At 50.2% G+C, this 23,916-nt stretch overlaps 2 protein-coding genes across 5 annotated transcripts; one reads left to right on the top strand and one right to left on the bottom strand.

Moving 5' to 3' along the window:
• Positions 1-413: 413 nt before the first annotated feature.
• On the top strand, positions 414-8,029 carry CA9 (carbonic anhydrase 9). Its single transcript, XM_047066069.1, has 11 exons — positions 414-2,729; positions 3,582-3,611; positions 3,890-4,060; positions 4,208-4,350; positions 4,428-4,520; positions 5,595-5,661; positions 6,519-6,676; positions 6,881-7,025; positions 7,164-7,190; positions 7,604-7,685; positions 7,829-8,029. The coding sequence occupies exons 1-11, from the start codon at positions 2,348-2,350 to the stop codon at positions 7,893-7,895; spliced, it is 1,365 nt and encodes a 454-aa protein (XP_046922025.1). The 5' UTR covers positions 414-2,347; the 3' UTR covers positions 7,896-8,029.
• A 998-nt stretch (positions 8,030-9,027) lies between these two features.
• Positions 9,028-17,628, bottom strand: TPM2 (tropomyosin 2). 4 transcript variants are annotated; one of them, XM_047066099.1, is made up of 9 exons: positions 16,699-17,624; positions 16,134-16,259; positions 12,927-13,060; positions 12,712-12,829; positions 12,548-12,618; positions 12,014-12,089; positions 11,775-11,837; positions 11,298-11,367; positions 9,028-9,187 (listed from the first exon to the last, which is right to left on the bottom strand). In XM_047066099.1, the coding sequence occupies exons 1-9, from the start codon at positions 16,810-16,812 to the stop codon at positions 9,105-9,107; spliced, it is 855 nt and encodes a 284-aa protein (XP_046922055.1). In that variant the 5' UTR covers positions 16,813-17,624; the 3' UTR covers positions 9,028-9,104. The 4 variants fall into 4 exon arrangements, with proteins under 4 accessions (XP_046922055.1, XP_046922037.1, XP_046922066.1 ...); XM_047066081.1 differs by lacking the exon at positions 12,014-12,089 and adding an exon at positions 12,334-12,409 and having other exon boundaries at positions 16,699-17,007; XM_047066110.1 differs by lacking the exon at positions 9,028-9,187 and adding an exon at positions 9,198-10,271 and having other exon boundaries at positions 16,699-17,628.
• Between the last annotated feature and the right edge of the window lie 6,288 nt (positions 17,629-23,916).

Genomic DNA, 23,916 nt, shown 5'->3' on the forward strand with positions numbered 1-23,916 from the left:
AAGGCAGATAATTTGGGGTGCTATAAAAATGCAATGTCATGCTCTTGGAACAGTTGTGGTTTGACAAACACAAGTCATTGACAATGAGCTCCCTGAGGGCAGGGAAGGCGTCTTAGTCAATTTGGTTTTTCTCAAGTCCTGGCAAGGTGATCTGCAAAGAGAAAAATGTTCAATAATGGTTAGTGAATAAAAGACTTAATCAGGGGCGCCTGGGTGGCGCAGTCGGTTAAGCGTCCGACTTCAGCCAGGTCACGATCTCGCGGTCCGTGAGTTCGAGCCCCGCGTCAGGCTCTGGGCTGATGGCTCGGAGCCTGGAGCCTGTTTCCGATTCTGTGTCTCCCTCTCTCTCTGCCCCTCCCCCGTTCATGCTCTGTCTCTCTCTGTCCCAAAAATAAATAAACGTTGGGAAAAAAAAATTTAAAAAAAAAAAGACTTAATCAAATACTGGACCCTGCCCTTATGGAACTCAAGGCTATTAGACCAGATAAAATGTAATAAATCACCATAATATAAATTGGATGGTGGGCAAGGTAATTAGCAAGGGCAGGCAAAGAACCAGGGTGGTTCAGAGGCACCAGAAATCTCTTCCTGTGGTATAGAGTGGAGGAGGTGGCCTTTGAGCTGAGTCTTGAACCACAGAAGGTATACAGACGAGAGAGTAAAACTATTTAACAGGGTAGTGGGTGCACAAGTACTGATTCATGTACTAGAAGCTGGTTGGGACATTCAAATGGGGTCCTTGGGCCTCTGCTGTTCCAGGCATTACCTCTTTAGATAAGAGATCATTAGAGTCCCCAGGAAGAAGTGAGGTAGCAGACCACCCGGAAGCTAGGGGCTAGTTCTCAACAGGGTTAGAAATACTTCAATATATTTCTCTAATCCATACAACCAAACTGGTACATATGTACTGAATGGTAGCCCCAGATACGAACTTCCTGAGATGGCCTGACTCTCTTCTGGTTTGTTGAAGCCATAGAAACCTTATTAGAATGTGAGCTACAGAAAGAAAGAAAAAAAAAAAGAATGTGACCTACAGAACAGTAGAGGCTGTTCTCTAGTTCAATGCTGTATCCCTAGGGCTTAGAATGGTCCCTGGAGAATTGGAGGAGTCTCAATAAATGTTTCTCAAATGAGTAGGCAGACTGGGAACCCCAAGTCTTGGGGTCCTTTTACTTTTCATCTCCTTGCACCCACTCTTCCCTTCCAATCCATGTTGCACACTAGCCATCAACACAACCTAGTATGAGACTTGGATTCTGTCATTCTCTTGCACAAGATATTTGATGCCTTTCCTTTGCACAAAATACCACTCTCCCCGTTGTTTTTAGTAATTGAATTTCTACTTCTTCAAAGTCCTGATCACATTTTGCCTACTCCTGTATTACTTTCTGAGGCAAAATTGATCTCTCTCCCCTGAATATTGTGATAGTGTTTGCCCTCACTCACTAGACAGTGAGCTCCTTAGGACAGGGACTGTGTTTTATTCATTTCTGTACCTTTAGTCCATAGGCCAGTGCTGGACATAGTGGATGCTAAATAACTGTTAAATATAAGAGTGACACTAGATGAACAAAGGTGGTCAAAAGTCTGGGGGGCGGGGTGAAAATGAATAGTTTAATTTGAATGGAGTATGAGGGAGAGTAGTAGGAGATAAAATGGAAAGGCTTCTTGGGTAAGATTTTGAAGGGACTTGGAAGTCAACTAGAAGAAGAAGGTGGACAGATGGAAGCCAATGAAGGTTTTTGAGCAGAGGTGTAATATAAATAAATTTAGTTTAAGCCCATCAGAGTCCCTCTCCTACATATATTCAGTTTTCCATTTATATTCAGATTAGCCTCCCACCTGCCTATCTGTCCACGCACCCCAGGCCTCCCCAGCAGTTTGTCCTACCCCTTTACCTGCTCCTTGTCTGGGCCAGGGAGATATACATGGGCTGCTTCCCCTCTTAGCCAGAAGCTGTGGGGGCCCCAGCTCCCTGTCTTTCCCCCTCTCTGCCTGGGGCTGGGAAGCAGGCCAGGGTTAGCTGAGGCTGGCTGGTGAGCAGCTGGGCGGTGCCAGGGGGAGCCTGTGCCAGGTGGTGCCTTGGGTTCCAGGCTGAGCCTGTGACCCCGATAACCTCCTGCCTGTGCACATACCTGCCCCTCACTCCACCCCCACCCAGGCTTTGGTATCAGGGAAGGGGCATAGGGCCAGGCAGACCCACGGGACTTTGGCTCCATCTCTACAAAAGGGCCCTCTGTGAGTCAGCCTGCTCCCCTCCAGGCTTGCTCCTCCCCCACCCAGCTCCTGTTTCCGATGCACGTACAGCCCGTACACACTGTGTCTGGGACACCCCACAGTCAGCCGCATGGCTCCCCTGTGCCCTAGTCCCTGGCTCCCTCTGTGGATCCCGGCCCCTTCCCGGGGCCCTGCTGTGCAACTGCTGCTGTTACTGCTGCTCCTGGTGCCTGCCCATCCCCAGAGCCTGCCCCGGATGCAGGGGGCACCTGGGTTGGGAGGAGATTCATCTGGGGAAGATGATCAACTGGATGGGGAGAACCCACCCAGTGAAGAGGATCCACCTGGAGAGGAGGATCCACCTGGAGAGGGGGACCCACCTGGAGAGGACCCATCTGGAATGAAGACTGAACCAGGAGAAGAGGACTCTCTGAAGTTAGAGGATCTACCTACTGTTGAGGTACCCAGGGATACTCAAGGCTCCCAGAATAATGCCCACAGGCACAACAAAGGTAAGTGGTCAACAGCCCTCCAAATCTAGGTTCCAGGAGGTTTTCCTCCCCCCACTAAACCCCAACCCAGGCAGGGATTATTCAGGGAAGGGGAGGAACCTATACCCTGACAGTAGCTTTTTCCATCCTTGGGGGAATCTCATGCCACCAGACCCTTCCCCCTTTCAGAGCTAGAAGGGGATGAATGGAGACAAAAAAAGCATAGATAGGAGTTGAAACAGAAAGAGATGAGAAAGAAGAAAGAGTATGGTTGGGGAGGAGAAAGTTGAGGAATGTGGAAAGAGAGAAGACATAAGAGAAATAAGAATATGAGGGAGGAGGAAAGATGGGGGTGGGGTAGCAGAGGAAGAGCAGGACGGGTCTGTAGACTGCAGATGAGGTGATCTCTACAGACCCGTCCTGCTCTTTCTCTGCTACCCCACCCCCATCTTTCCTCCTCTGAAGAAACTGAGACCTAGGAAGAAGGAATAGCAAGTAGAGGATCCTGCTATTTTGACTCAGAACCCAGGAACTTTGGGAAGAGAGTTGGACACAGGGAGAAAGGGGAGAGGGTCGACTGACTTGGGCCTGGAGACTGAGGCCGTGGCCCACTTTAGAGACTCTAAGACAGTGGTTGCAAACTAGTATCTCTGGGGCCAGTAGGATCGTTGGGCTACCAAGCTATGGTGTTATGTTTGTTTGCAATCTGTTGTGCTTTATACCTAGCCACTTAAGGCATTTGCCTTACCTGCTATGCCTTTGTAAGGCATCTGAGTTGGAGAACCCCTACTAGTGAGGGGGACCCACCTCATGCTGGACGCTGGGGAGGGACTGGGCTTAAAGAAAGGCTTTTCATCCTTCTCATTTATGCAGGAGATGACCACAGTCATTGGCGCTATGGAGGTGAGACACCTACCCCCTGCACAGACCCAACCTGGGCATCCTGCTCTGCTGATCTGAACCCCCAGCTATCCCCGAACATTGGTCCTGTGCGTCCCACTCATTGCATCTACGACTGCGAGTCCCCAACACCGCCACCCGCTGCCTGTGTCGCTCCACATCCCGGATTTCTATTTCCCGCCCCGTTCTTTCTCACTCCACCCCCTCACTTTTTCTACCCTGCTTCCCTAACAGTTCCTGGTCTTGTCACTAGACTTCCAGTCCACACTCTCTCATTCCAGCCGACCCGCCCTGGCCCCAGGTGTCCCCAGCCTGCGCAGGCCGCTTCCAATCGCCGGTAGATATCCGCCCGGAGCTCGCCGCATTTTGCCCCGCCCTGCAACCCCTGGAACTCCTAGGCTTTGAGCTCCCGCCTCTCCCAGAACTGCGCCTGCGCAACAATGGCCACACCGGTGAGGGGAGCCTCCGGGAAGGGGCGGAGGCTATCTGGGGATGCAACCTGGCCTATAATAGAAGGCGGGTGGGGGCTGTGCTAAGGAGTTTGGCTGGCCCTTCTAGGTAGGCTGGCTCTCCGGGCTCACTGGGCTCTTCCCTCGTAGTGCAACTGACCCTGCCTCCGGGGCTGGAAATGGCTCTGGGTCCCGGGCGGGAGTACCGGGCCCTGCAGTTGCATCTGCACTGGGGGGCTGCGGGTCGCCCGGGCTCGGAGCACACGGTTGACGGCCACCGTTTCCCTGCCGAGGTGAGCGCGCAGCGGAGAGGCGAAGGGGGGCGCTGGGCGGGGTATCTTGTCCACTCCTAACCTCTGTTCCTCTCCAGATCCACGTGGTTCACCTCAGCACTGCATTTGCCAAAGTTGATGAGGCCTTGGGGCGCCCGGGGGGACTAGCCGTGCTGGCCGCCTTTCTGCAGGTACCAGCCCTGGACACCCCTATTCCCTGCTTCCCCGTACCCCAGAGCTCAGTGTATCTTGACCCCAGACACCCCATCCTAGCACACTCACCCTGGCACCCAGCAATCCTCATTCACTCACTGATTAATTCATTCAACACCTACCCACCTTAAGCCAGGAGTTGAGCCACACCAAGGAGTCAGAAACTGTGGTTCCCGGTCTCTAAGGAGTCTACCACCAGTGGGAGAGGCTGAAATGATAGACATATACAAAGGACACATAGTAAGAGAGGTGGTCAGGGAAAACTTAACAGAGGAGGTGAAACTTGGAAGCCTTCACTAGTGGGAAAGAAAATGAGATATTCCACACAGAGCCAACAGTATATGTGGACTAAGAATATGGCCCACTCAGGGAATGGCAGGTGGAATGGACAGGACACCAGGAGGAGTGATTTCTTGCTTACTCCTTTAATTTCCACTTTGTGAAATGCGATAAAGCCTAAAGAAACATTTAGTGACCTCTTTGGATCTGTAGTGATCAAGGCTACATACACAGTGATTAGAAGAGACTAGTAAAGTGGAGGGATGGTGAGGTACCTTCTAGGCTCAGTCACTGCCTAACTGACTACTTAATGCCACCCTGACAGCACAAAGTTCAGAAAAGTGCCTCTGAAATAGCATGTCCTTGCTACAAAAGTCAAACACATGAATTATTAAGGTGAATGCAGAGGTAATGAGAATACAAAGGTTATTATGGTTTTCTGTGGGGAGACCATGGAGTGTAAAGGTGGAGGTGGGCTCAATGAGACTGATAAAGGTAGTAGGATCCAGATCACTGAGAGCCTTCTATCCTAGTAAAGTGGCCTATCTTCCTTCTCTTCCAATTTGCCATTGAAAAGCAGCCCACCAAGCATATTAGGTTAGTTTGCAAAGTGGAAGTAAAATGATTGAGTAGTAATACATAAGATTTTGTGTTCCCCAGCATTCTCAGAACTGAGAAGTGGAGGAGGGCTAAGGGAAGCCTACCTCATCTTCAGGCCTCTAGCCATGGCCCTAGATACCTGTAAGAGCTTGTCTTGTACTGTTATTTCCCAGGAGGGCCCAGAAGAAAACAGCGCCTATGAGCAGTTGCTGTCACATTTGGAAGAAATTGCTGAGGAAGGTCAGTTTGTTAGTCGGGCCACTACCCTCAGTACTCTTGTTCATGAAGAGTTACCTTTGGGGAGCCTCAGGTGAGAGGATGGAGATGGCCCCCCTCCCACAGGCAGGGAACCGACATGTGAGCTGACTGACTATGGTGCTGACAATAACTGTGAAGCTGAGAAGAGGTTAACAGGCACAAGCATACTGCTGCCCACAGGCTTTATGGTAAAACAAAACAAAACAACCCAGCAACCCAAAATCAAACAAAAAACAAAATAAGAGCCAAAACAACAACAAAAAAAAAAGACTGCAAAAATAAAATAGCGTTTGGAACTTAAGAGATTGAGTCTGGGGAGCTAAAAGTTTTCTGAGAACTGTCTAGTTCTCCTTCACAAGCATCAAATATTTTAGATTTGTACTTTTGTTAGAAATCTTTCCCTTCTCAGCCACTCTGGGTCATTTTAAACCTCACTACTGGACCTTAGATTTTACTAAACTAGAAGGAACTGTGCTTTTTGAGTTTTTGTGTCTGTTTTTTATAGTTTCAAACCTCTAAGTTCTTCAGCTCACTTTCCCTTTTCGTTCATTTTGGGCTTAAACCTGTAGTCCAGCTGTTGTCATAGTATGCAAAGTAAGAGTGAAGAGTCAGAAGGAGCACCTAAGGAGCCCTTCTTTCACTCTGGGAGGCCCCTCAGCCCTTTATCTTTTTCTGAGTTATGTCTTGTGCTGAGTTATGGGAAGGGACACACCTGGTGAAGAAGTGCTCTCAGGAACTTGCCTCCGCTTGGCTTCTGGGAGATGAAACTATATCCCTGCACCCAAAAGCTTTGGAGGGGAGAAATCTAGGTGGGACTCCAGCACAGGTCCTCTCCGCAGACTCAGAGACTTGGGTCCCAGGACTGGATGTATCTGCACTGCTGCCCTCTGACCTCAGCCGCTACTTCCGCTATGAGGGGTCTCTAACCACACCCCCCTGTGCCCAGGGGGTCATCTGGACTGTGTTCAACCAGACAGTGAGGCTGAGTGCTAAGCAGGTGGGGCTGGGGCATGGTGGTGACATAGGGGATGTGGGGGAAAGAGGTATAAGGATGAGATCAAGATGCATAAGGAGATGAGGGAGCCTTATGGGGGAAGAGGGGACAAAGGGGTTGAAGCCCTGAGGTGCTGGCTGTGAGTAGGCCTGTGAACCTTTCATTTTCTTGTCATGAGCCCACCCCCCTGTCTACTGACCTCCCTAGCTCCATACCCTCTCTGCCTCCCTGTGGGGACCTGATGATGCTCGGCTACAGATGAACTTCCGAGAGACGCAGCCGTTGAATGGGCGAATGATCGAGGCCTCCTTCCCGGCTGGAGTGGAGAGCAGCCCCAGGACCGTTGAGCCAGGTGCAGCTTGGTGGTGACCCATATTGCCATGTCCCCCCTGGCCACAGGTCCCTCATCGTCCCATGTGTCTTCCTTTGTGCCTGTGTCTGTCATTGGTAGTCACAGCCCCTGGTTCTAATGTCTCCTTTTTCTCTTCAGTCCACCAGAATCCCTGCCTTGCTGCTGGTGAGTCTGTGCCCCTTCTCTAGCTCCTGACTCCTTGGCACTGTTCAGCCTCAGGGGCTAGGGCCACCTGTACCCCTTCTCCTTTTCTTCAGAATAGACCTCCAACCCCAATAAGAAACAGGGTCAGATCAAGGGCGGGGGCTCCTCTGTTGTCCCCAGGGCAAAAGTTGGTTAGAAAGAAGCCCCAGAAATCTAGCATCCTCCTTCCCAAACAACCTCTTTTACTTGCTTTTAGGTAAAAAAGGTGCTTATCTTACTCGTTCTTGTGTATCTACCCCCATCCCTTTGAGGGCTTCTTCTGGATTCTGAGACACTGAGGGCAGCTGAAAAACCTGGGGGGCAGGGGAGGAATATACTGAAGCGGGCTGAATCCTAGACTCTTCACTCTGAGGCGGCCTCTCCTCTCCTTCCAGGTGACATCCTGGCCTTGGTTTTTGGCCTCCTCTTTGCCGTCACCTGCATCGCCTTCCTTGTGCAAATGAGAAGGCAGCAGAGGTATACCTACCTGCTTCCTTGCGCCCTTCTTCCTCAGGCACTGCCCCACCTCCCTGGCTGGAGTCCAGACGTTTCATGTACTTTGTGTGCAAATGAGTTCATCTGGAGGGGCAGTTTTCTGACTAGGCTTTTGTGTTGTGTAGACTCCGAAGTGGGACCAAAGGGAATGTTAGCTACCACCCAGCAGAGGTCACCGAGACTGTTGCCTAGAGTCCTTGGAACTTGGAGAATGTGCAGAGAAGCCAGCCAGAAGAATCTGAAGGGGAGCTGGAGACTGTCCTGTCCTACCCTTTACATCACTTCCTTTTTAAGGTCCAAATATTTTTTTAAATAAAAGTTTCTAATAAAATATATGGAAGGCAGCTTTGTTCTCTAAATCAGGATGGTGTATTCATTTTCTATTGCTGCCTTTAACAAATTACCACACTTTATGGTAATGCAAATTTATCTTCTTAGAGTTCTGGAGGTCAGAAGTCCAAAATGAATCTTATAGGCTGAAGTCAAGGTATAAGGGCAGGTTCCTTTTGGACACTTTGAGGGGAGGGTTTCCTTTTTCAGGTTCTAGAAGCCAAACATTCCTTGGCTTGTGGCCCCTTCCTCATTATCACTCTAGCCTCATGCTTCCACCCTCACATCTCTTCTGCCATTGACCTTGCCTCCTTCTTATAAGAACCTTTGTGATTACATTGGGCCTACCCAGATAACCTAGGATACTCTCCCAATTTCAAAATCCTTACCTTAATCACAAAATTTCTTTTCCCGTGTGAGGCCATATTTCACAGGATGAGGGTGTGGACATCTTTGGTGGGGGGCATTATCTGCCTACCACAGATGTTATCAGGAAGGGGGTGGAAGTGACTGAAATAGAATGGCCGTGTGTGCGCACACACGCAGCAGTGCATGTGTCTGGGGGGCAGGGCAGGCTTAGCCTCTAGGCTTAAAATCATAGTGAGGCTTTTGGTCTTTAACCCTGCTCAAATAAATCTGTGTAGCTCTGCAGTTTTGCCTTCAGATTGTGTTGTCTGGCCCAGCCGCCTGCTGGAATGGGGCAGTGCCGCGGACAGTGGGCTCCTTTGCCCTGCGGGTAGTAGGGCCAGGATGTTCCCCCCAAGCCCTGTGGGGCCTCTCTGTTTCACACAGCCTCTTCATAACCCTCCTCAATGAGCCCGGTGCCCCCACCCCTTGGCTCCCTTTGAAAAGGGAGTCCTAGTGTAGAGCTTGGACTCAGGCCCTGTTCAGTCAGGGGGGCCTTCCAACTCCATTGCTCCCCTCAGGCATCCTCTTAGCCTTTTCCACTTTGGAAAACTACCACCGTCGCCAACACCAAAGAAAGGTTTAAAGGTCCCTGTGACACAGGTAACATCCATTTTATTGAGTTGGGACAGCAACTATCGCCCCGCTGGGGGGCAGAGCCAGCCCTCACAGGTTGTTGAGTTCCAGCAGGGTCTGGTCGAGAGTCTGGTGAATCTCCACGTTCTCCTCCTTGGCACTGGCCAAGGTCTCTGTGAGGGGAAGCAGCACATGAGGAAGGGCAGGGAGACATGGGGGGAGATGGGGGATGAGACAAATAGACTTGGTGTGGGTTGGAGGCATAGGAAGACATAAGCACTTAGAGGTCTGAGGACCCGGTGCCAAGGGCAAATGGATGGACTGACCAAGACGGACGTGGACTCAAGGCTTCAGGGTCATGGGGGTGGGATGGGAAGGCTTGAGTCATGAACTAATTTACCCTCCTTCTTTAGAAGGTTTAAGAGTGTTAGAAATGGAAGGAAAGACAAAGACTGAACCAGAAAAGGAACGACCAGACAGATAGACTTGAGGCAGAAAACAGACCTGCAGGGAAAGCCCCATGTTGTTGGCATCCGACATTTTTCCAAACTTTACCACAGCCAGACCTTTCACAACCTTCTTGCGCTTCCTCGGCACCTCCCCACCCACTTCCCTTCCAGTCATTCCCTTAAATCCCAGAACTGCAGCTGAATGCTTGGAGGTTAGTGACAGACCTGGGTCTGCTGAAGAGCATGTCTGTCAGAGGCACTAGAGGGCTCATAGTGACTGATGGGGTTATGCATGTCCACATGCAGCAGTGACATGGTGACAGACTGAGAGTGCGATGTGGAGGGGGTTCTGGCATGGGTCACAGTGTTTTGTGGGTGAGCTCAGTAGGGGAGGAGGGAGCACAAGATTGGGGGTGTCTGTAAGAGCCAGGGTTTCTGTGGGGATGATAGAAGTGCTCTCTGGAGGGCAGGAAGACAGCATGGAGACCAAGTTGAGTTTATTAAGCAGCAGAAAGAGGTAGAGGCTGGAGGGTGGAGTGAGTGGTTGGATAGAAGGATGAAGCAAGTGCCAGGGTGGGCGGCAGGTGTGGTGGGGCTTCTCCGAGGCTGCGCCCAGCCTGGCTGTGCGATGCTGACAACTTTGTTCCTCCTGACTGCCCCCTCCCCACAAAGAGAGTGGAAAGGAGAGGAGAAAAGGGGCTGAGGGGGCCACACTGGTGTGGGGCTCAGAGGGAGGTGATGTCGTTGAGTGCGTTGTCCAGCTCCTCACTGATGGCCTTGTACTTCATCTTCTGTGCATAGACTTCGTCTGGGGGGGGGGATCATGGGGAGGGGGACCAGGTGGGAGTGTGGGAAGAGGGAATGGAGGGAAAGAGGAAAGGAAGGAGAGAGGGTAATGGAAAGAGAACAAGAATCAGAGAGAGGTAGACAAAGATGGAGTGAGAGAAATAGGCTGGAGAACAAGCTGGACAGCCATCAGGGCTCCCTCCTCCCCTCTCTGTATCCCTGTCTCTCTTGTTTTTCTCTGTAGCCCAAACTGGTTCTTCCCCTTGGAGCTCCTACCTCCCCCAGGGACATGGGGGTACAGTGCTTTGATTAAGCAGGAATGCTTGATTCAGGGGGAGGGTGCTGGAGCCAGAAGGGTCTAAGGTCCTAAAGTTGGAGATAAAATTGAGGCTTGCCTGAAAGCCTGGAAGCATGAGAAGTGGGAATTATGAAGGTGAAACGGTTATTATAGAATAAAAAGAAAATACAGTTTAGGCACAACATTCTTGATACTAATGAGAAATAGTCACAGACTAGCAAATACCCAGATGTTCGTTTTCACTAAATCTAGCTTAAAACAGTATTTTCCATTAATGTCGTGAAAACCTAGATATTAAACCAAATCTCTCCATATTTAATAAAGAAGTCTCTATGACACAGCTCTATTATGTTGCACTTGGAGACAGGATTGTCTAGGTCAGTGCTACTCAAAGTGTGGTCTGAGGACCAGCAGCATTGGCATTGCCGGGGAGCTTGTTAGATATACAAATTCTCCAGCCCAAAGTCAGCAACTACTTTGGATTAGGACCCAGGATGCTGTGTTTTAAAAATTCTCCGAGGTGTTTTCATGCACACTCATGTTTGAGGAGCACTGGAGTTGACACACTGCAACCAGGTACAACTCCTCAGATGGCGGGTCACACCCTGGGAGCTGGTGGAATCCCAGGTGATCCAACACTAATTTATCCGTGGCAAGTATTATGGGATGGGAAAATAAGGGACAGACTGATAGCCATGGGGAGTGTGACCTGCTTAAAAAGCTTTGGATACAGGGGAGTATCCCTTTTACCTTCCAGGTCATCAATGGTCTTCTCCAACTTTGCCACAGACCTCTCGGCAAACTCTGCTCGGGTCTCAGCCTGGGAGTTAAGACGAGAGAATGACAAAGATTAGGCCTCCCAGATACTTTCACTTAAGTCAACCTCCTCTTCCATCCCTTTTTCCAAAGTCTCTGCCACAGGCTGTCTTTGGAGGGGATGGGGGGGCTTGAGGGGACAGTGGGGACTGGAAGGACTCTCACCTCTTTTACTTTATTATTATTTTTAAGTTTATTTATTTATTTTGAGACAGAGAGAGAGAGAGAGCATGTGTGCACTCGAGTGAGCAGGGGAGGGGCAGAGAGAGAGAGAGAGGGAGAGAGAAAATCCCAACCAGGCTCCACGTTGTCAGCATGGAGCCCGACACCAACTGCGAGATCGTGGCCTGAGCCAAAATCAAGAGTCAGATGCTCAACCGACTGAGTCACCAGGTGCCCTAAGACTCTCACCTCTTTTAGCTTCTCCTCCAGCAGTTTGATCTCCTCTTCATATTTATCTTCTTTGGTGGAATACTTTTAGGGACATATACACGCCATTAGTAGATCGCCTCCACAAATCCTTCGCTCCACCGAGTCCACAGGCTGCTCCTGATCTTGTCTCCAGGGAACACCCAGCCCCTCCCTGCCTGGGCCCATCGCCTCCCTCCCCTGCAGGACCCCATCCTCACTGCCCCTCTACCCCCCTCTACCTTGTCCGCTTGGGCTTCCAGGGATTTCAAGTTGTTGGTAACAATTTTCAGCTCTTCCTCTAGGTCCCCACATTTACTGCAGGGGGTGTGTGGCAGGGGGAGGGTGTGAGGGCATAGTGTGGGAGACAGTGAAGACGGCACAGTTGGGGAAGGGGTGGAGGAGAGAAGAGAAGAGCAAAGTTGTGAGAGTGACAGTGAGCAGAACTTGAAGGCCCCAGGCTCTTCCCGACCCCCAGCAGGTGAGAGAACAGCCTGAGATCAGGGGAAAGGTGAGCTGAGAGAAGGCACCATTGCCCAGAAAGGTCCAGAGAGGTCACTACCTCCTCCTCTGAGGCCATCAGGGACTTGAGGGCCTGGTCCATGGTTCGGAGCTCCTCCTCCAGCTGCCTGGCTCGGCTGGGGGCAGCAGTTAGGGGTCAGAGGACAGGACCTGTCCCTATGGCCCCAAGCCTGGGAAACTGCCTCCCACTGTCCAGAGTGCCCCTCAGCCACGGGACCAGGCCGAGTTTCACTTGCCGCCCAGGGTACCCTTACCTCTCAGCCACCTCGGCTCTTTCTTCTGAGCGCTCCAGCTCTCCTTCCAGGATCACCAGCTTCCTGGCCACCTGGGGGATGAGGGAGAGAAGCAGCAGAGCCTGGGTGAGTTACGGGGAGTATCTGGGGTTTGGGGGGAGAAGGAAGTGGGACAGGGCTGTCACCTCCTCATATTTGCGGTCTGAATCCTCGGCGATGTGCTTGGCCTCCTTCAGCTGCATCTCCTGCAGCTCCATCTTTTCCTCATCCTTCATGGCTCGGTTTTCAATGACCTTCATTCCTCTGAATGGCAGGGAGAGGGGCGGAAGTGGTGTCAAGACCAGCAGAGACGGGCTCCCAGACCCTCCCCGGCCCACCCCTTGGGAGGCCCCCTGCTCACCTCTCACTCTCATCAGCTGCCTTCTCAGCTTCCTCCAGCTTTTGTAGGGCTGTAGCCAGGCGCTCCTGTGCCCGGTCCAGCTCCTCCTCTACCAGCTGAATGCGGCGGTTCAGGGAGGCCACATCTGCCTCAGCCTGTGGGGTAAAGGCCAGAGGTCAGAGGGGGCTTTGTCTACCTTGAATGAGGATCAGAGAGGTTTCAGAGGATAGTAAGATTCTTGTTAGAAAGAATCTGTTTCCTGGCTCCCAGACTTTCCACCCGTTCTTCCCCCTAACCAGCTATCTTCGTCTAGGGTCTATTGAGGCCCAAAACATGCATTTCTTAACAGGCTCCACTCCCCTGCTTCAGGGCCTCTTCTAACACGGTGCATAATTAGTCTCCCAATGGTTATCTGCAGGTCTTTCTGTACCCACTGAAAGCAGTATAAGTGCTGGGACCAGGTCAGAGGAGCTGGGATTCCTCCACAGCAAAGCCTGGCCCAGGTAAGAGGGTGGGGACACATCAGGCCAACCAGACCTCACCATTGCTAAAAATAGCCAATCACAGAGTCAAGATCCCTGATGTCACTGGCTGCCAGTCAGTCTCCCAGTGAGGGGCTCAGGAGGCTAGCCAGGCCTCTATGGGACATCCATGCCTATAAGAAGGGGCTTCTTGCCAAAGGCTGTGTGAGTGACACATACTCATCCCCTGATCTGCAATACAGAGGCAAAACCATGGAGGTTTTTTGGGGGATGGTCCATTGAAAATGATACCTTGAGAAAATGAGGTCAGAGCAAGAAGGGCCCCCAAAAAGAAAAATGAGAGAAGCAGTACAGTTTGGTGTTAAGAGCACGGGCTATGAGTCAGACCATTGTGAGCTACCCTCAGCCATTTAGCACTTGTATGACCTTGAGCAACTTACTTAGTTTCTCTAGGCCTCAGATGCCTCCTTTTTAACTTTATTTATTTATTTTGAGAGAGGGGTAGGGGCAGAGAGAGAGGGAGAGTGAATCCCAAGCTAGCTCTGCACTGTCAGCGCAGAGCCTGATGTGGGGTTAAAACTCACGAACCACAAGATCATGACCTGAGCCGAAATTAAGAGTGGGTTGCTCAATGGACTGAGCCATCCAGGTGCCCCTCCTCCTTTTTAAATCTGAGTTGACACAAGCAGTTCCTCCTCTGTAGGCTGTTCTGACATAATGACTCAATCAACAGGATCACGTGGGAGGTTTAGAAAACTAAACAGGCTCGCTAGCTCCAGGCTCAATCCACTGAAATGAGATCTCCAGGGCAGGAGCTTAGAAATCTTTAAAAAAAAAAAAAAATTTTTTTTTTTTTTAAGCTTCTAAGTGATTCTGAGGATAAGCCAAGTTCAGGAAATAGTAAAATAATATGTAGAAAGCACTTGAGCACATTGCCTGCAGAGTCCACACTCCATAAATGTTAGGTTATTCCTGTCTCTCCCTCAGAAACTTATCGTAGAGACCATGAGATTTAAGATTGGAAAGGAGAAAGGGCCAGTGTAGGGGAAGAAGTGAAAGAAGGAAGGGATGGGTGGCAGTCCTGGGGGCAGAGTGGGTAGAAAACTGGTCCTGGGAGGTAACCTGCAGCAGGGGAAACACAGCACCATATATAGAAAGTAGTAGCTTGTCCTCCAGGTGCTAGAGGCCACCTAGAGTGACAAAGGCCCTCACGGGCAGGGGGCCAGATGACTCAGTGTGGAAGGATTCTGGGGACAGCACTGGGGGTTGGGACGAATGACTCTGGGGGACATTAGGGGTCTACTCTAGAGAGAGATGAACTCTATAAAAGGAAAACTCTCTTCGTGATAGTGGAGTGACAAATGATTCTGAAGAGTCTGGGAAGTCCTGGGGTCCTCATCACAGGACTGATATTTGCCATTTTCTGCTTTTCAAGCTCTTTCCAGTTATGGATGCTGCTCTCCAACCACAGGACAGGCACTACTGTCCCCACTGGATAAATGTGAAGAGAGAAAGGAGAAACTGAGGCACCATGTAAGTGAAGTGCTGTGTTCAAGGTCATACATTAAGTTTGGACAGTGTTTGCTATCGGCTCCTGGCACTGCTTCCCTGCATCCCCAGCTCTGTCCCTGTCCTCCCCTCCCCTCCAGCCCCCACCCAGCTCCTTGGGTTTCCAGTCCTGCCTCCAGCTGCACCGGGCCTTAGTTATTTATAGAGCGTCAGATGCCCAGGGTTGTCTTTGCTAGCAGCTGCAGGTCAGTTCCCTCCCAAGTGCCAGGGCTGATGGAGAACCAAAACCAAGCCTAGAGGTCAGAGAAACCAACCTTGGGGCCGGGGGGCAGGGGGTGTGCGTTGGGGAACATGGATAATGGTCAATATAAACAGTAATGTCATCTCGGATCTCAGATGTTCAGACATGGTTTTTCTAATCCTTCCATAACTCCAACCATAGGCTCATCTTAATCCTCGATAGAAGGCAAGTGGGGAAATTGAGGCAGAGAATGGTTCAAGTATCATATCCAAAGTCATATGGCCATTCTCCAACACCAAGGTGGGGGTTGAGAATGGCAGAAAGCAGAGAAGTCTAGTTAGTGGGTGTGGGGTGGGCAGAGAAATTTGAGTGAACCGGACCTGCTAAGGTGGTTGCCTTGGCATTTGTAGCCCTGTCCCTCTGCCCTGTGGCCTGGCTTGGTCTCAAGGCTGACAGCTTAATGAGGGTAAATGAGGGGTCATTAGAACCTGAGCTGGGCTCCAGTGCACAGGAGGGCTGCTGGAGCCAGAGGTCAAAGCCAGGGAATTTCTAATGGCCCCCCGGGGGTGTAACTCAAGTCAGGCCCCATCTCTGGATTCCTCTCCCTCCTCCTGCCCAACAGTATCCACACCTACACCCCACACCCGCACATGGAGTTGCAGCCTCTTCTCCCATTTCCATCTAGAGGATTAATAAGATAGATGGTAAATTCTTGTACCACCCGCCCCCCAGGATGACTCACTGCTTGATCACTGTACATTCTAAGAACTGGAACCAAATGGAGTTACAAGGCTGTGTCCTCTAGGGGAAGTGGTAGGTGGTTTTGATTTACCCGCTGCCTTAGATTGTTTGTGCAAGCTTGTCCTAGCCTGGGTTTCTGAGAGGAAACGATTTCTGTCCTGGTGCTGGGGATGTCTAGGTCCCCTCCTTCTTTCATCCCCAGGTCTGGGACCCCTCCCAGTGCACTCTCCCACCCTACCGCAGGTCCACACTCACGTCGGTGGCCTTCTTCTCAGCCTGCTCCAGTTTCTCCTGGGCGTCCTTCACAGACTCAGAATACTTTTCCACCTCATCCTCTGTCCCCTTCAGCTTCTTCTGGAGGGCCTGCTGCTCCTCCTCCAGCTGGGAGAGAGAGGCCTTGGTTAGTCAGGCCAGGGACCCAGGAAGGAGGCAGGGGTGTGTGCGAGGGGGGGTACAAGAAGATATTTAGAGGCTGTCAGGGAGGAAGCAGGATAGCAGAGGAGGGACAGTGTAGTCAGGGCTGTTAAAGGGACATGGTGAGGGTAGAGAGAAAGCTTCCAGCCCCGAGGAGCTGGGCACATCATTGATGTGCAGGGGGCAGGTGTGGAAACTGGGGGATTGCAGCTCCCCAGGTATGGTGGATGAGAGATTATGTGTGGCTCTGGCTAGGTCCCTGAGGGTACTGTGAAGGTCTACCCTCCCTCCCCCCCCCCCTCCACTGGACACAAGAGCCTGGGACAGCAGGCCTCAGGCTGGGTGCACAGGGCCTACCCCTCCCTCGTTGGGGAGGAGGGGGTTGCACTGGGTCTGGTGCCCCCACCTGCTTGCAGCGGTCCTCAGCCTGCTTCTTGTCGGCCTCGGCCTGCTCGGCGCGGTCGATGGCATTCTCCTTGTCCAGCTTTAGCATCTGCATCTTCTTCTTGATCGCGTCCATGGCTGCGGTGGGGGGCGGGCCGACGGGCAGGCAGTGCGGACTGGATGAACTGGGCGCACGGGTGGCCGGCGAGGAGGACCAAGCGGGACTGGGATGTCCCAGCCGGGCGGGCGCCTAAAAGGCGGGGAGGGACCGGGCGGAGCCGGGGCCCGGGACCCTCCCCCACCGCGGCCCAAACCTTGTAGGGGCAGAAGCACACCCCGGTGAGGGGGGGCGCGGCCGCCCCCTGTGCCCACCCCCTCGGGACCGCCCCCCTCGAGGCCCCTCCCCCCGCCCCCAGCCGTCGGAAGGTAAAGCAGCTAAGACGGTCGGCTGGAAAAACCCCAGCCCTGCGGAGGGGAGGGGACCCTCGGGCTGGGGGCTCTGCTCTTACTCTGAGTGACAGCCCGACCCAGTGGCAGCTGCAACTGGGGCCCCTGGGGCTATTTCGGGGCGTGAGCTCACGGCAGCTGCGCGGGCGCTGGGTCCCGCGTGCCCCCCTCAGCTGCAGCAGCCGCTGCCCTTAATTTAGAAGTTTCCTGTAAATCCCCCTGGATTAAATGTCTCTTGGGAGGCGGGGCTCTTCCGTGGTTCGAGTACCTCAGTTTACCCTGAGTCCCAGACTCTGGGTCTGCGTTACCAACGTGGTAGTGACAACGGTGAGTTTCACCAGGGACTTGGGGAAACTGAGCCAGGAGGGGAGTCCAGAGCCCCGGTCCAGTGCGGAATGAGGCCCAGTTTGTTGCCCCCGAGGGCGGGCCTGACCTCTCTTCCCCTCGCTTCCCCGTCCAGCCCGAGCCGGTGGAGCCAGGGCCCCTCCTCTACCGTGACGGGGCGGCTAGGTACCCGGCTCCGCGCCCCGCCCGCCCTGCCCCCCAACGTGCCCCGCATATTTTCCCCGCGGCTCCAGCCGGACCCGGCGCGCTCCCCGCCCCCATCCCCAGGACGCGGCCCTCCGGCCCCCTCCTCGCCCTCCCCTCCGCCACCCCACCCCGCTTTCCTCTCTCAGTGGTGGCCCCGCGCGCCCTGCCTCCCCTCCCCTTCTCCCAGCGGACTCTCCCGTCTCCTCTTGCAGGCCAACTTTACGCCAAAATTTCTTTTCTGCCCTTTTTTGGGCTGTTTCCCTGTGGGGAGGCGGGGCCGGGCTGGGACGGGGAAGGCGGAGGGCGAGGGAAAGAGTTACTGAGCCCCCGGAGTCGGGGAGTCGGGGAGTCGGGGGTGAGATGCTTCCTCCCACCGAGGCCGCTAGAAGCTGCCCCGGGAGCAGCCGGGTCCTGGGGTCGGAAAGTGTGAGGTGCGGGGCGCAGGACAGTTTGTTTTCGTTTTTCCTCGGTGGGGGTGGGGGGGGAGGAAGTGGAGAGCCGGTACGGCGGAGGGGGAAGGGGGGACCAAGCGGAGGAAATTGGGAGGGAGCTCTATGCCTAGCTCCCCCGGGGCAGAAGGGTGGGAGGCTTGGATTTGCTGGTGGGGGTGGGAACCGTGGGAACCGTGGGCCCCGGGCCAGGGCCGCGGGGGAGGGGGTGCGGAAATGTGTTTAGATTTGCCTAGCTGCCTGCCTGCTACGAGTGGAACAAATCTGACTTTCGCAGTGTTCCTTCCAACCATCTCCTTGTTCTCCCCAGACTCAGGAAGACACCTCCACCCTCCCAGTAGCCAGTGCTAAACCCCAGGGAGTTACCAAGCGCTCCCCTGTTCCTCACTTCCCACTTCCACTTATTCCTGTGGATTCTACTTCCTACACATGAGGTTCCTCCAAGCCTCAGGGGGTTGCCTTGGGTAGCTCCTTATAGTACCTCCTTCCTGTGTCTGTTGGGGTCTCAGTCCTGGTTCCCCAATGCATATATTCATTCAGCTGAACCTCGACATTGTTACCAAAGTTGATGCGAGTAAGATCCTAAAATCCTCCAAAACCCCTCCCTATTCCCTCCCTCCTTTGAGAATGAAAATCCACATTTCTTAATATGGTATATAAGGTCCTTCGTTTTGGCCCTTGCCTACCTCTCTGCCTCATCTCTAATTCCCAACCTCACCCCCAATTCACAGACTTATATACTTCATGCTGCATTCATACTGAACTACATGCAGGACCTGGAAATGATCATACTTTTCTTAAAACTTCCACCTTTTATGCACTCTGTTCCTTCTAAAATTCTCTTCCGTTGGCTGATTTTTGTGGCCTTAAAAACTCAGTTCAAATGATAGCTTTTCTGGGAACCCTTCCCTGGCCACTGCCCCTCTCATTCCCTCCACCTAATAGATGTGTGTTCTTGGTGTAGGCTCCTATAATTCCCCTCATAGTTCCTGTTATAATTGTTCTTGTACCTACCTGTGCGTCTCCTCCACTGGCTTGTGAGTCCTCTAGAACAGGGACCATCTTTTTCAATTCTGAATCCCCAATGCCTAGCATAGCATCAGGCATAAGAGTATGCACTTAATAAACATTTGCTGGGTATATTTTTTATGCACCAGGTTTCGTGTATATAAAACTGTTAATGCTGTGTGGATCTGAAGGGACTCATGGTCTAGTGCAGCAGTTCTTAAACTTTTTTTTCTTTAAAACTTGGCCTTAGAACCCCTTACATTCTTTTTTTTTTTTTTTAAGTTTATTTATTTATTTTGAGAGAGAGAGAGAGAGAGAATCCTGACATAGGGCTTGATCTCATGAACCGTGAGATCATGACCTGAGCCAAAATCAAGAGCCAAACACTTAACCAACTGAGCCACCCAGGTGCCCCAAAACCCTTATATTCTTAAAAATTAAGAATGGGTTTTGAAGATCCAAAAAGCTTTTGTTGAAGTGGATTATATCTATCAATACTTAACATAGTAAAATGGAAACAAAAATTTTAAATACTAATTCATTAAAAATAACAAGTAAACCCATTACAGATTAACCCTGTTAGCATACATTTTTTTTATTGAACTATAACTAATGTATGATGTTATATTAGTTTCAGGTGTACAACATATTGCTTCAACAACTATACATTACTCAACTCAAAGCTTGTCACAGTAACTGTAGTTACAATATTATTGACTATATTCCCTATGCTCTACTTTTCATTTCCATGACATTTATTTTATAACTGGAAGTTTGTATCTCTTAATATTATCCCTTTATCTATTTCATCTATCCCCTTCCACCTTCCCACTGGCAACCACCAGTTTGTTCTCTGTATTTAAGAGTCTATTGTTGTTTTTTGTTTGTTCATCTGTTTTTTAGATTCCACATATATGAGAAATCAAATGGTATTTATCTTCCTCTGACTTATTTCACTTAGCATAATACCCTCTGTCTAGGTCCATCCATGTTGTTGCAAATGGCAAGATCTCATTCCTTTTTTTTTTTTTTAATGTTATTATTTGTTTATTTATTTTTAATTTTTTTAACGTTTATTTTTGAGACAGAGAGAGACAGAGCATGAACAGGGGAGGGTCAGAGAGAGAGGGAGACACAGAATCTGAAACAGACTCCAGGCTCTGAGCTGTCAGCACAGAGTCCGACGTGGGGCTTGAACTCACAAACCGTGAGGTCATGACCTGAGCCAAAGTCGGAAGCTTAACCGACTGAGCCACCCAGGCGCCCCAGTGTTATTATTTATTTTGAAAGTGAGAGCACATGTATGCACATGTGCTTTGGGGGGAGGCAGAAAGAAGAGAGAGAATCGCAAATAGGCTCCATGTGTCACTGCAGAGCCTGATGCAAAGCTCGGTCCCATGATCCTGGGGTTATAACCTAAGCCAAAATCTAGAGTCAGATGCTTAACTGACTGAGCCACCCAAGATCTCATTCTTTTTTATGGCAGAGTATCACATCTTTATTCATCTGTTGATGGATACTTAGGTTGCTTCCATATCTTGGCTGTTGTAAATAATGCTGCAGTAAACGTAGGGTTCATACATCTTTTTGAAATAGAATCTTCATTTTCTTTGGGTAGTTATCCAGTAGTGGAATTACTGGGTCATATAGTTTTTCTATTTTTATTTTTTTCAGGAAACTCCATACTGTTTTCCATAGTATTTGCACCAATTTACATTCTCACCAACAGTACACAAGGGTCCCTTTTTCTCCACATCCTTGCCAACACTTGTTATTTTCTTACCTTTTTGATACTAGCCATTCTGACTGGTGTGGAGTGATATCTCATTGTGATTTTGATTTGCATTTCCCTAATGATTAATAATGTTGAGCATCTTTTCATGTGTCTGTTGGCCATCTGTATGTCTTCTTTGGAAAAAAATGTCTACTTAGGTCCTCTGCCCATTTTTTAATCAGACTGTATTTTTTTTGGTGTTGAGTTGTTTAAGTTCTTTATATATATTGGATATTAACCTCTTATCAGATATATCAGTTGCAAATATCCTCTGCCATTCATTAGGTTGCCTTTTGTTTGTTTATTTATTTATTTTGAGAGAGAGAGAGTGCACACACATGTGCGTAGGGGAGGGGCAGAGGAGAGGGAGAGAGAGAATCTCAAGCAGGCTCTGTGCGGGCTCCATCTCACAACTATGAGATGTTGACCTGAGCCGAAATCAAGAGTCTGGTGCTCAACTGACCGAGGCACCCTTGTAGGTTGCCTTTTCCTTTGGTTGATGGTTTCCTTTGCTGTGCAAAATCTTTCTATTTTTTTTTTAATGATAATTTTTAAAAAAAATTTTGTATTTTCTTTTAGAGAGAGAGCACGAGCCAGGAGAGGGGCAGAGGGAGAGAGAGACTCTTAAGCCTGCTGCGGGGCTTGATTCCACTACCCTGGAATCATGACCTGAGCTGAAATCCAAGTTGGAAGCTCAACCAAGTGAGCCAGCCATGCACCCCAAAAGTTTTCTATTTGAACATAAAAATTTTTAATGAAAACTATTTTCACTTCCCTAAATTAGTGACAGGATGGCAGTTATTTTACATTTTTTATAAATCTCTTTAATATCTGGCTTAATAGAGGATGTATGGATTCTCAAAATCTACTTGTGCTTTCTATTGATATGTGGTGGTTTATTTGAAGTACTGTATATGAAGAAAATCTAGCCTCACCCAGATATATAGCTGGAAAAGAGAGTAGCATATTTCTAGCCTTTTCAGGTAATCATGTGTATTCTTCTCCAATACTACCTTAAAACTGGACAAATGGTTGTTTCTTAAGGGTTATTTGCAATGTGGAATCTGAAACCACATCAATAACTTTTTTGTACTATGTTGCATTAAAATCCATTGGTCTGTGTTGCACTGTGGTTGGATCGTTTACCCAGGGAGAATGATGTAATATCATGCAGTGGTCATTTGGAAAATACTGATTCACTGAACTATGCAAATGTTCCGGATATTGACACATTTCATTATACATTATAAAAAGAAATCAAATTCCTTAATATGAGGATTGTTTTTAACAGAAGAGTCCAAGTTTTAAGTTAGGGAAAGCTGTAAAGCTCATGGTAGCAGACCCAAGTTTTCCAGAATCCTTACTTGAAAACTCAAATTGTATCATTCCTAGGCAACAAATACTGTTGGTTTTTCCCTGATATTATGGAGTCACTTTGTTCCTTTTTGAGAGAAGTTCTGCCTGACACCAAAGTCCACTAGCCCTGATTTGTCCGCCGGTTGTTTTCAAGTGTATGTGGTCTCCTGTGAGAAAAGCAGCTAGCTCAGCTCACAACTCAAACGATTGTGTAAGTGCTTTCCTCCAGACACCACCGTACTTTGGTGTGCAGCTTCCCGATTCATCACATGGAATATTGAGAAGACTTGTTACTCAGGGATTTACATGGAATAAAGTTAATAATTTTTTATTGCTTCATCAAAGACATTTTGTTGTTTATTTATTTATTTTGAGAGAGAGAGAAAGAACAAGCTGGGGAGGGGCAGAGAGAGAGGGGGACAGAGGACCCAAAGTGGGCTGTGTGCTGAGAGCAGACAGCCTGATGTGGGGCTTAAACTCAGGAACTGAGAGATCATGACCTGAGCCAAAGTCAGATACCTAACCAACTGAGCCACCCAAGAGCCCCAAGGACATTCTTAAGTGAAGCTGGCATTTACCTCTTGAATTGCTAGTGCATGGTGGTGAAGAATCACAGTGACTGTTAGTGCGGTTTGGGCCAGGGCCTTGACGTGTGCTAAGGCAATGTTACCCACCATTATTTTTGCAGTGTCGGTACAAATGTTGGGTGCCGTGAAGGAGAAAAATGCCTTAGTATTATGAAAATAAACTTGAACTTGAGGATTTCTGAAAGGGTCTTGGGCACCCTTAGGTGGACCACATTTTAAGAACTGCTGGTCTAATGGGTATTTGAGCCTCTCCCCAGAAGGCTCCCTGCTGTACCACTAGTAAGAGGTATGTGACTGGTCACAGTTCCTGAGGACATGGCGGGGAAGTGGTGGAAGGAATAAGCAGCTGCCCTGGGCTTATAGCTGGAGGAGTTCAGACAGTCTGGACTACCACTCGTTGGGGAGGCTGTGGAAGGGATTTGATCTCTACGGTTCCCAAGTCACGATGCTAGGACATTGAATCTGGGGTTAGGGGGCCACAGTGATATGTACTGGAGTTGCCAGGTCTCTGCGTCAGAGGTGATAATGCATCTCTATTTTCCAGTGCTTAGCCTGGGCATGGCTTAGTAAATATTGAATGAATTAATCACAAGTGACAGGAGTGATGGTAGGAAGTTGGCACCTTCCATATGGGCTGCCCTGGGGAGGGCAAAGCAATTGCATCTACTTTAAACTTATTCTAATGCAGCGGGAATGGAAGATGTCACGGCTTCAAGGAGGTGAAAGGTGCCTAGAGTAGTAGTGGGTGGTGTTTGTGTTTTACTTGGGAGGGGGAGGCAAGGAATTAACCTCCTGGGCAACAGGGCTGGTTAAAGAACCACGCATGAAAATAGCGACAGGCCTGAGGACTGCCATGTGGTCCACGCTGTGTGGGCAGAGGTGGTGAATGTGGACGGGAGGGGAAGCAACACCCACCTCCCTGACCACCTCCCTCTGCTTAACCTCAAAGACAGGCATGGCAGCTGGAACAGGGCTGCCAGTAGCAGGGAGCTGTGCCCGCTAACCAAGACACCCGGGTCAAGCTTTTTCAGTTTTTTTCTTCCAGCGCTGTTCTCGGCAGGAGTAACAGGCCCAGGAGGGCCCAGAAG

This window comes from Lynx rufus, unplaced genomic scaffold (genome assembly GCF_022079265.1).
Source record: "Lynx rufus isolate CCGP_SWC_20201006 ecotype Redwood Valley unplaced genomic scaffold, mLynRuf1.p SCAF_10, whole genome shotgun sequence".
NCBI classification, from domain to species: Eukaryota; Metazoa; Chordata; class Mammalia; order Carnivora; family Felidae; genus Lynx; species Lynx rufus.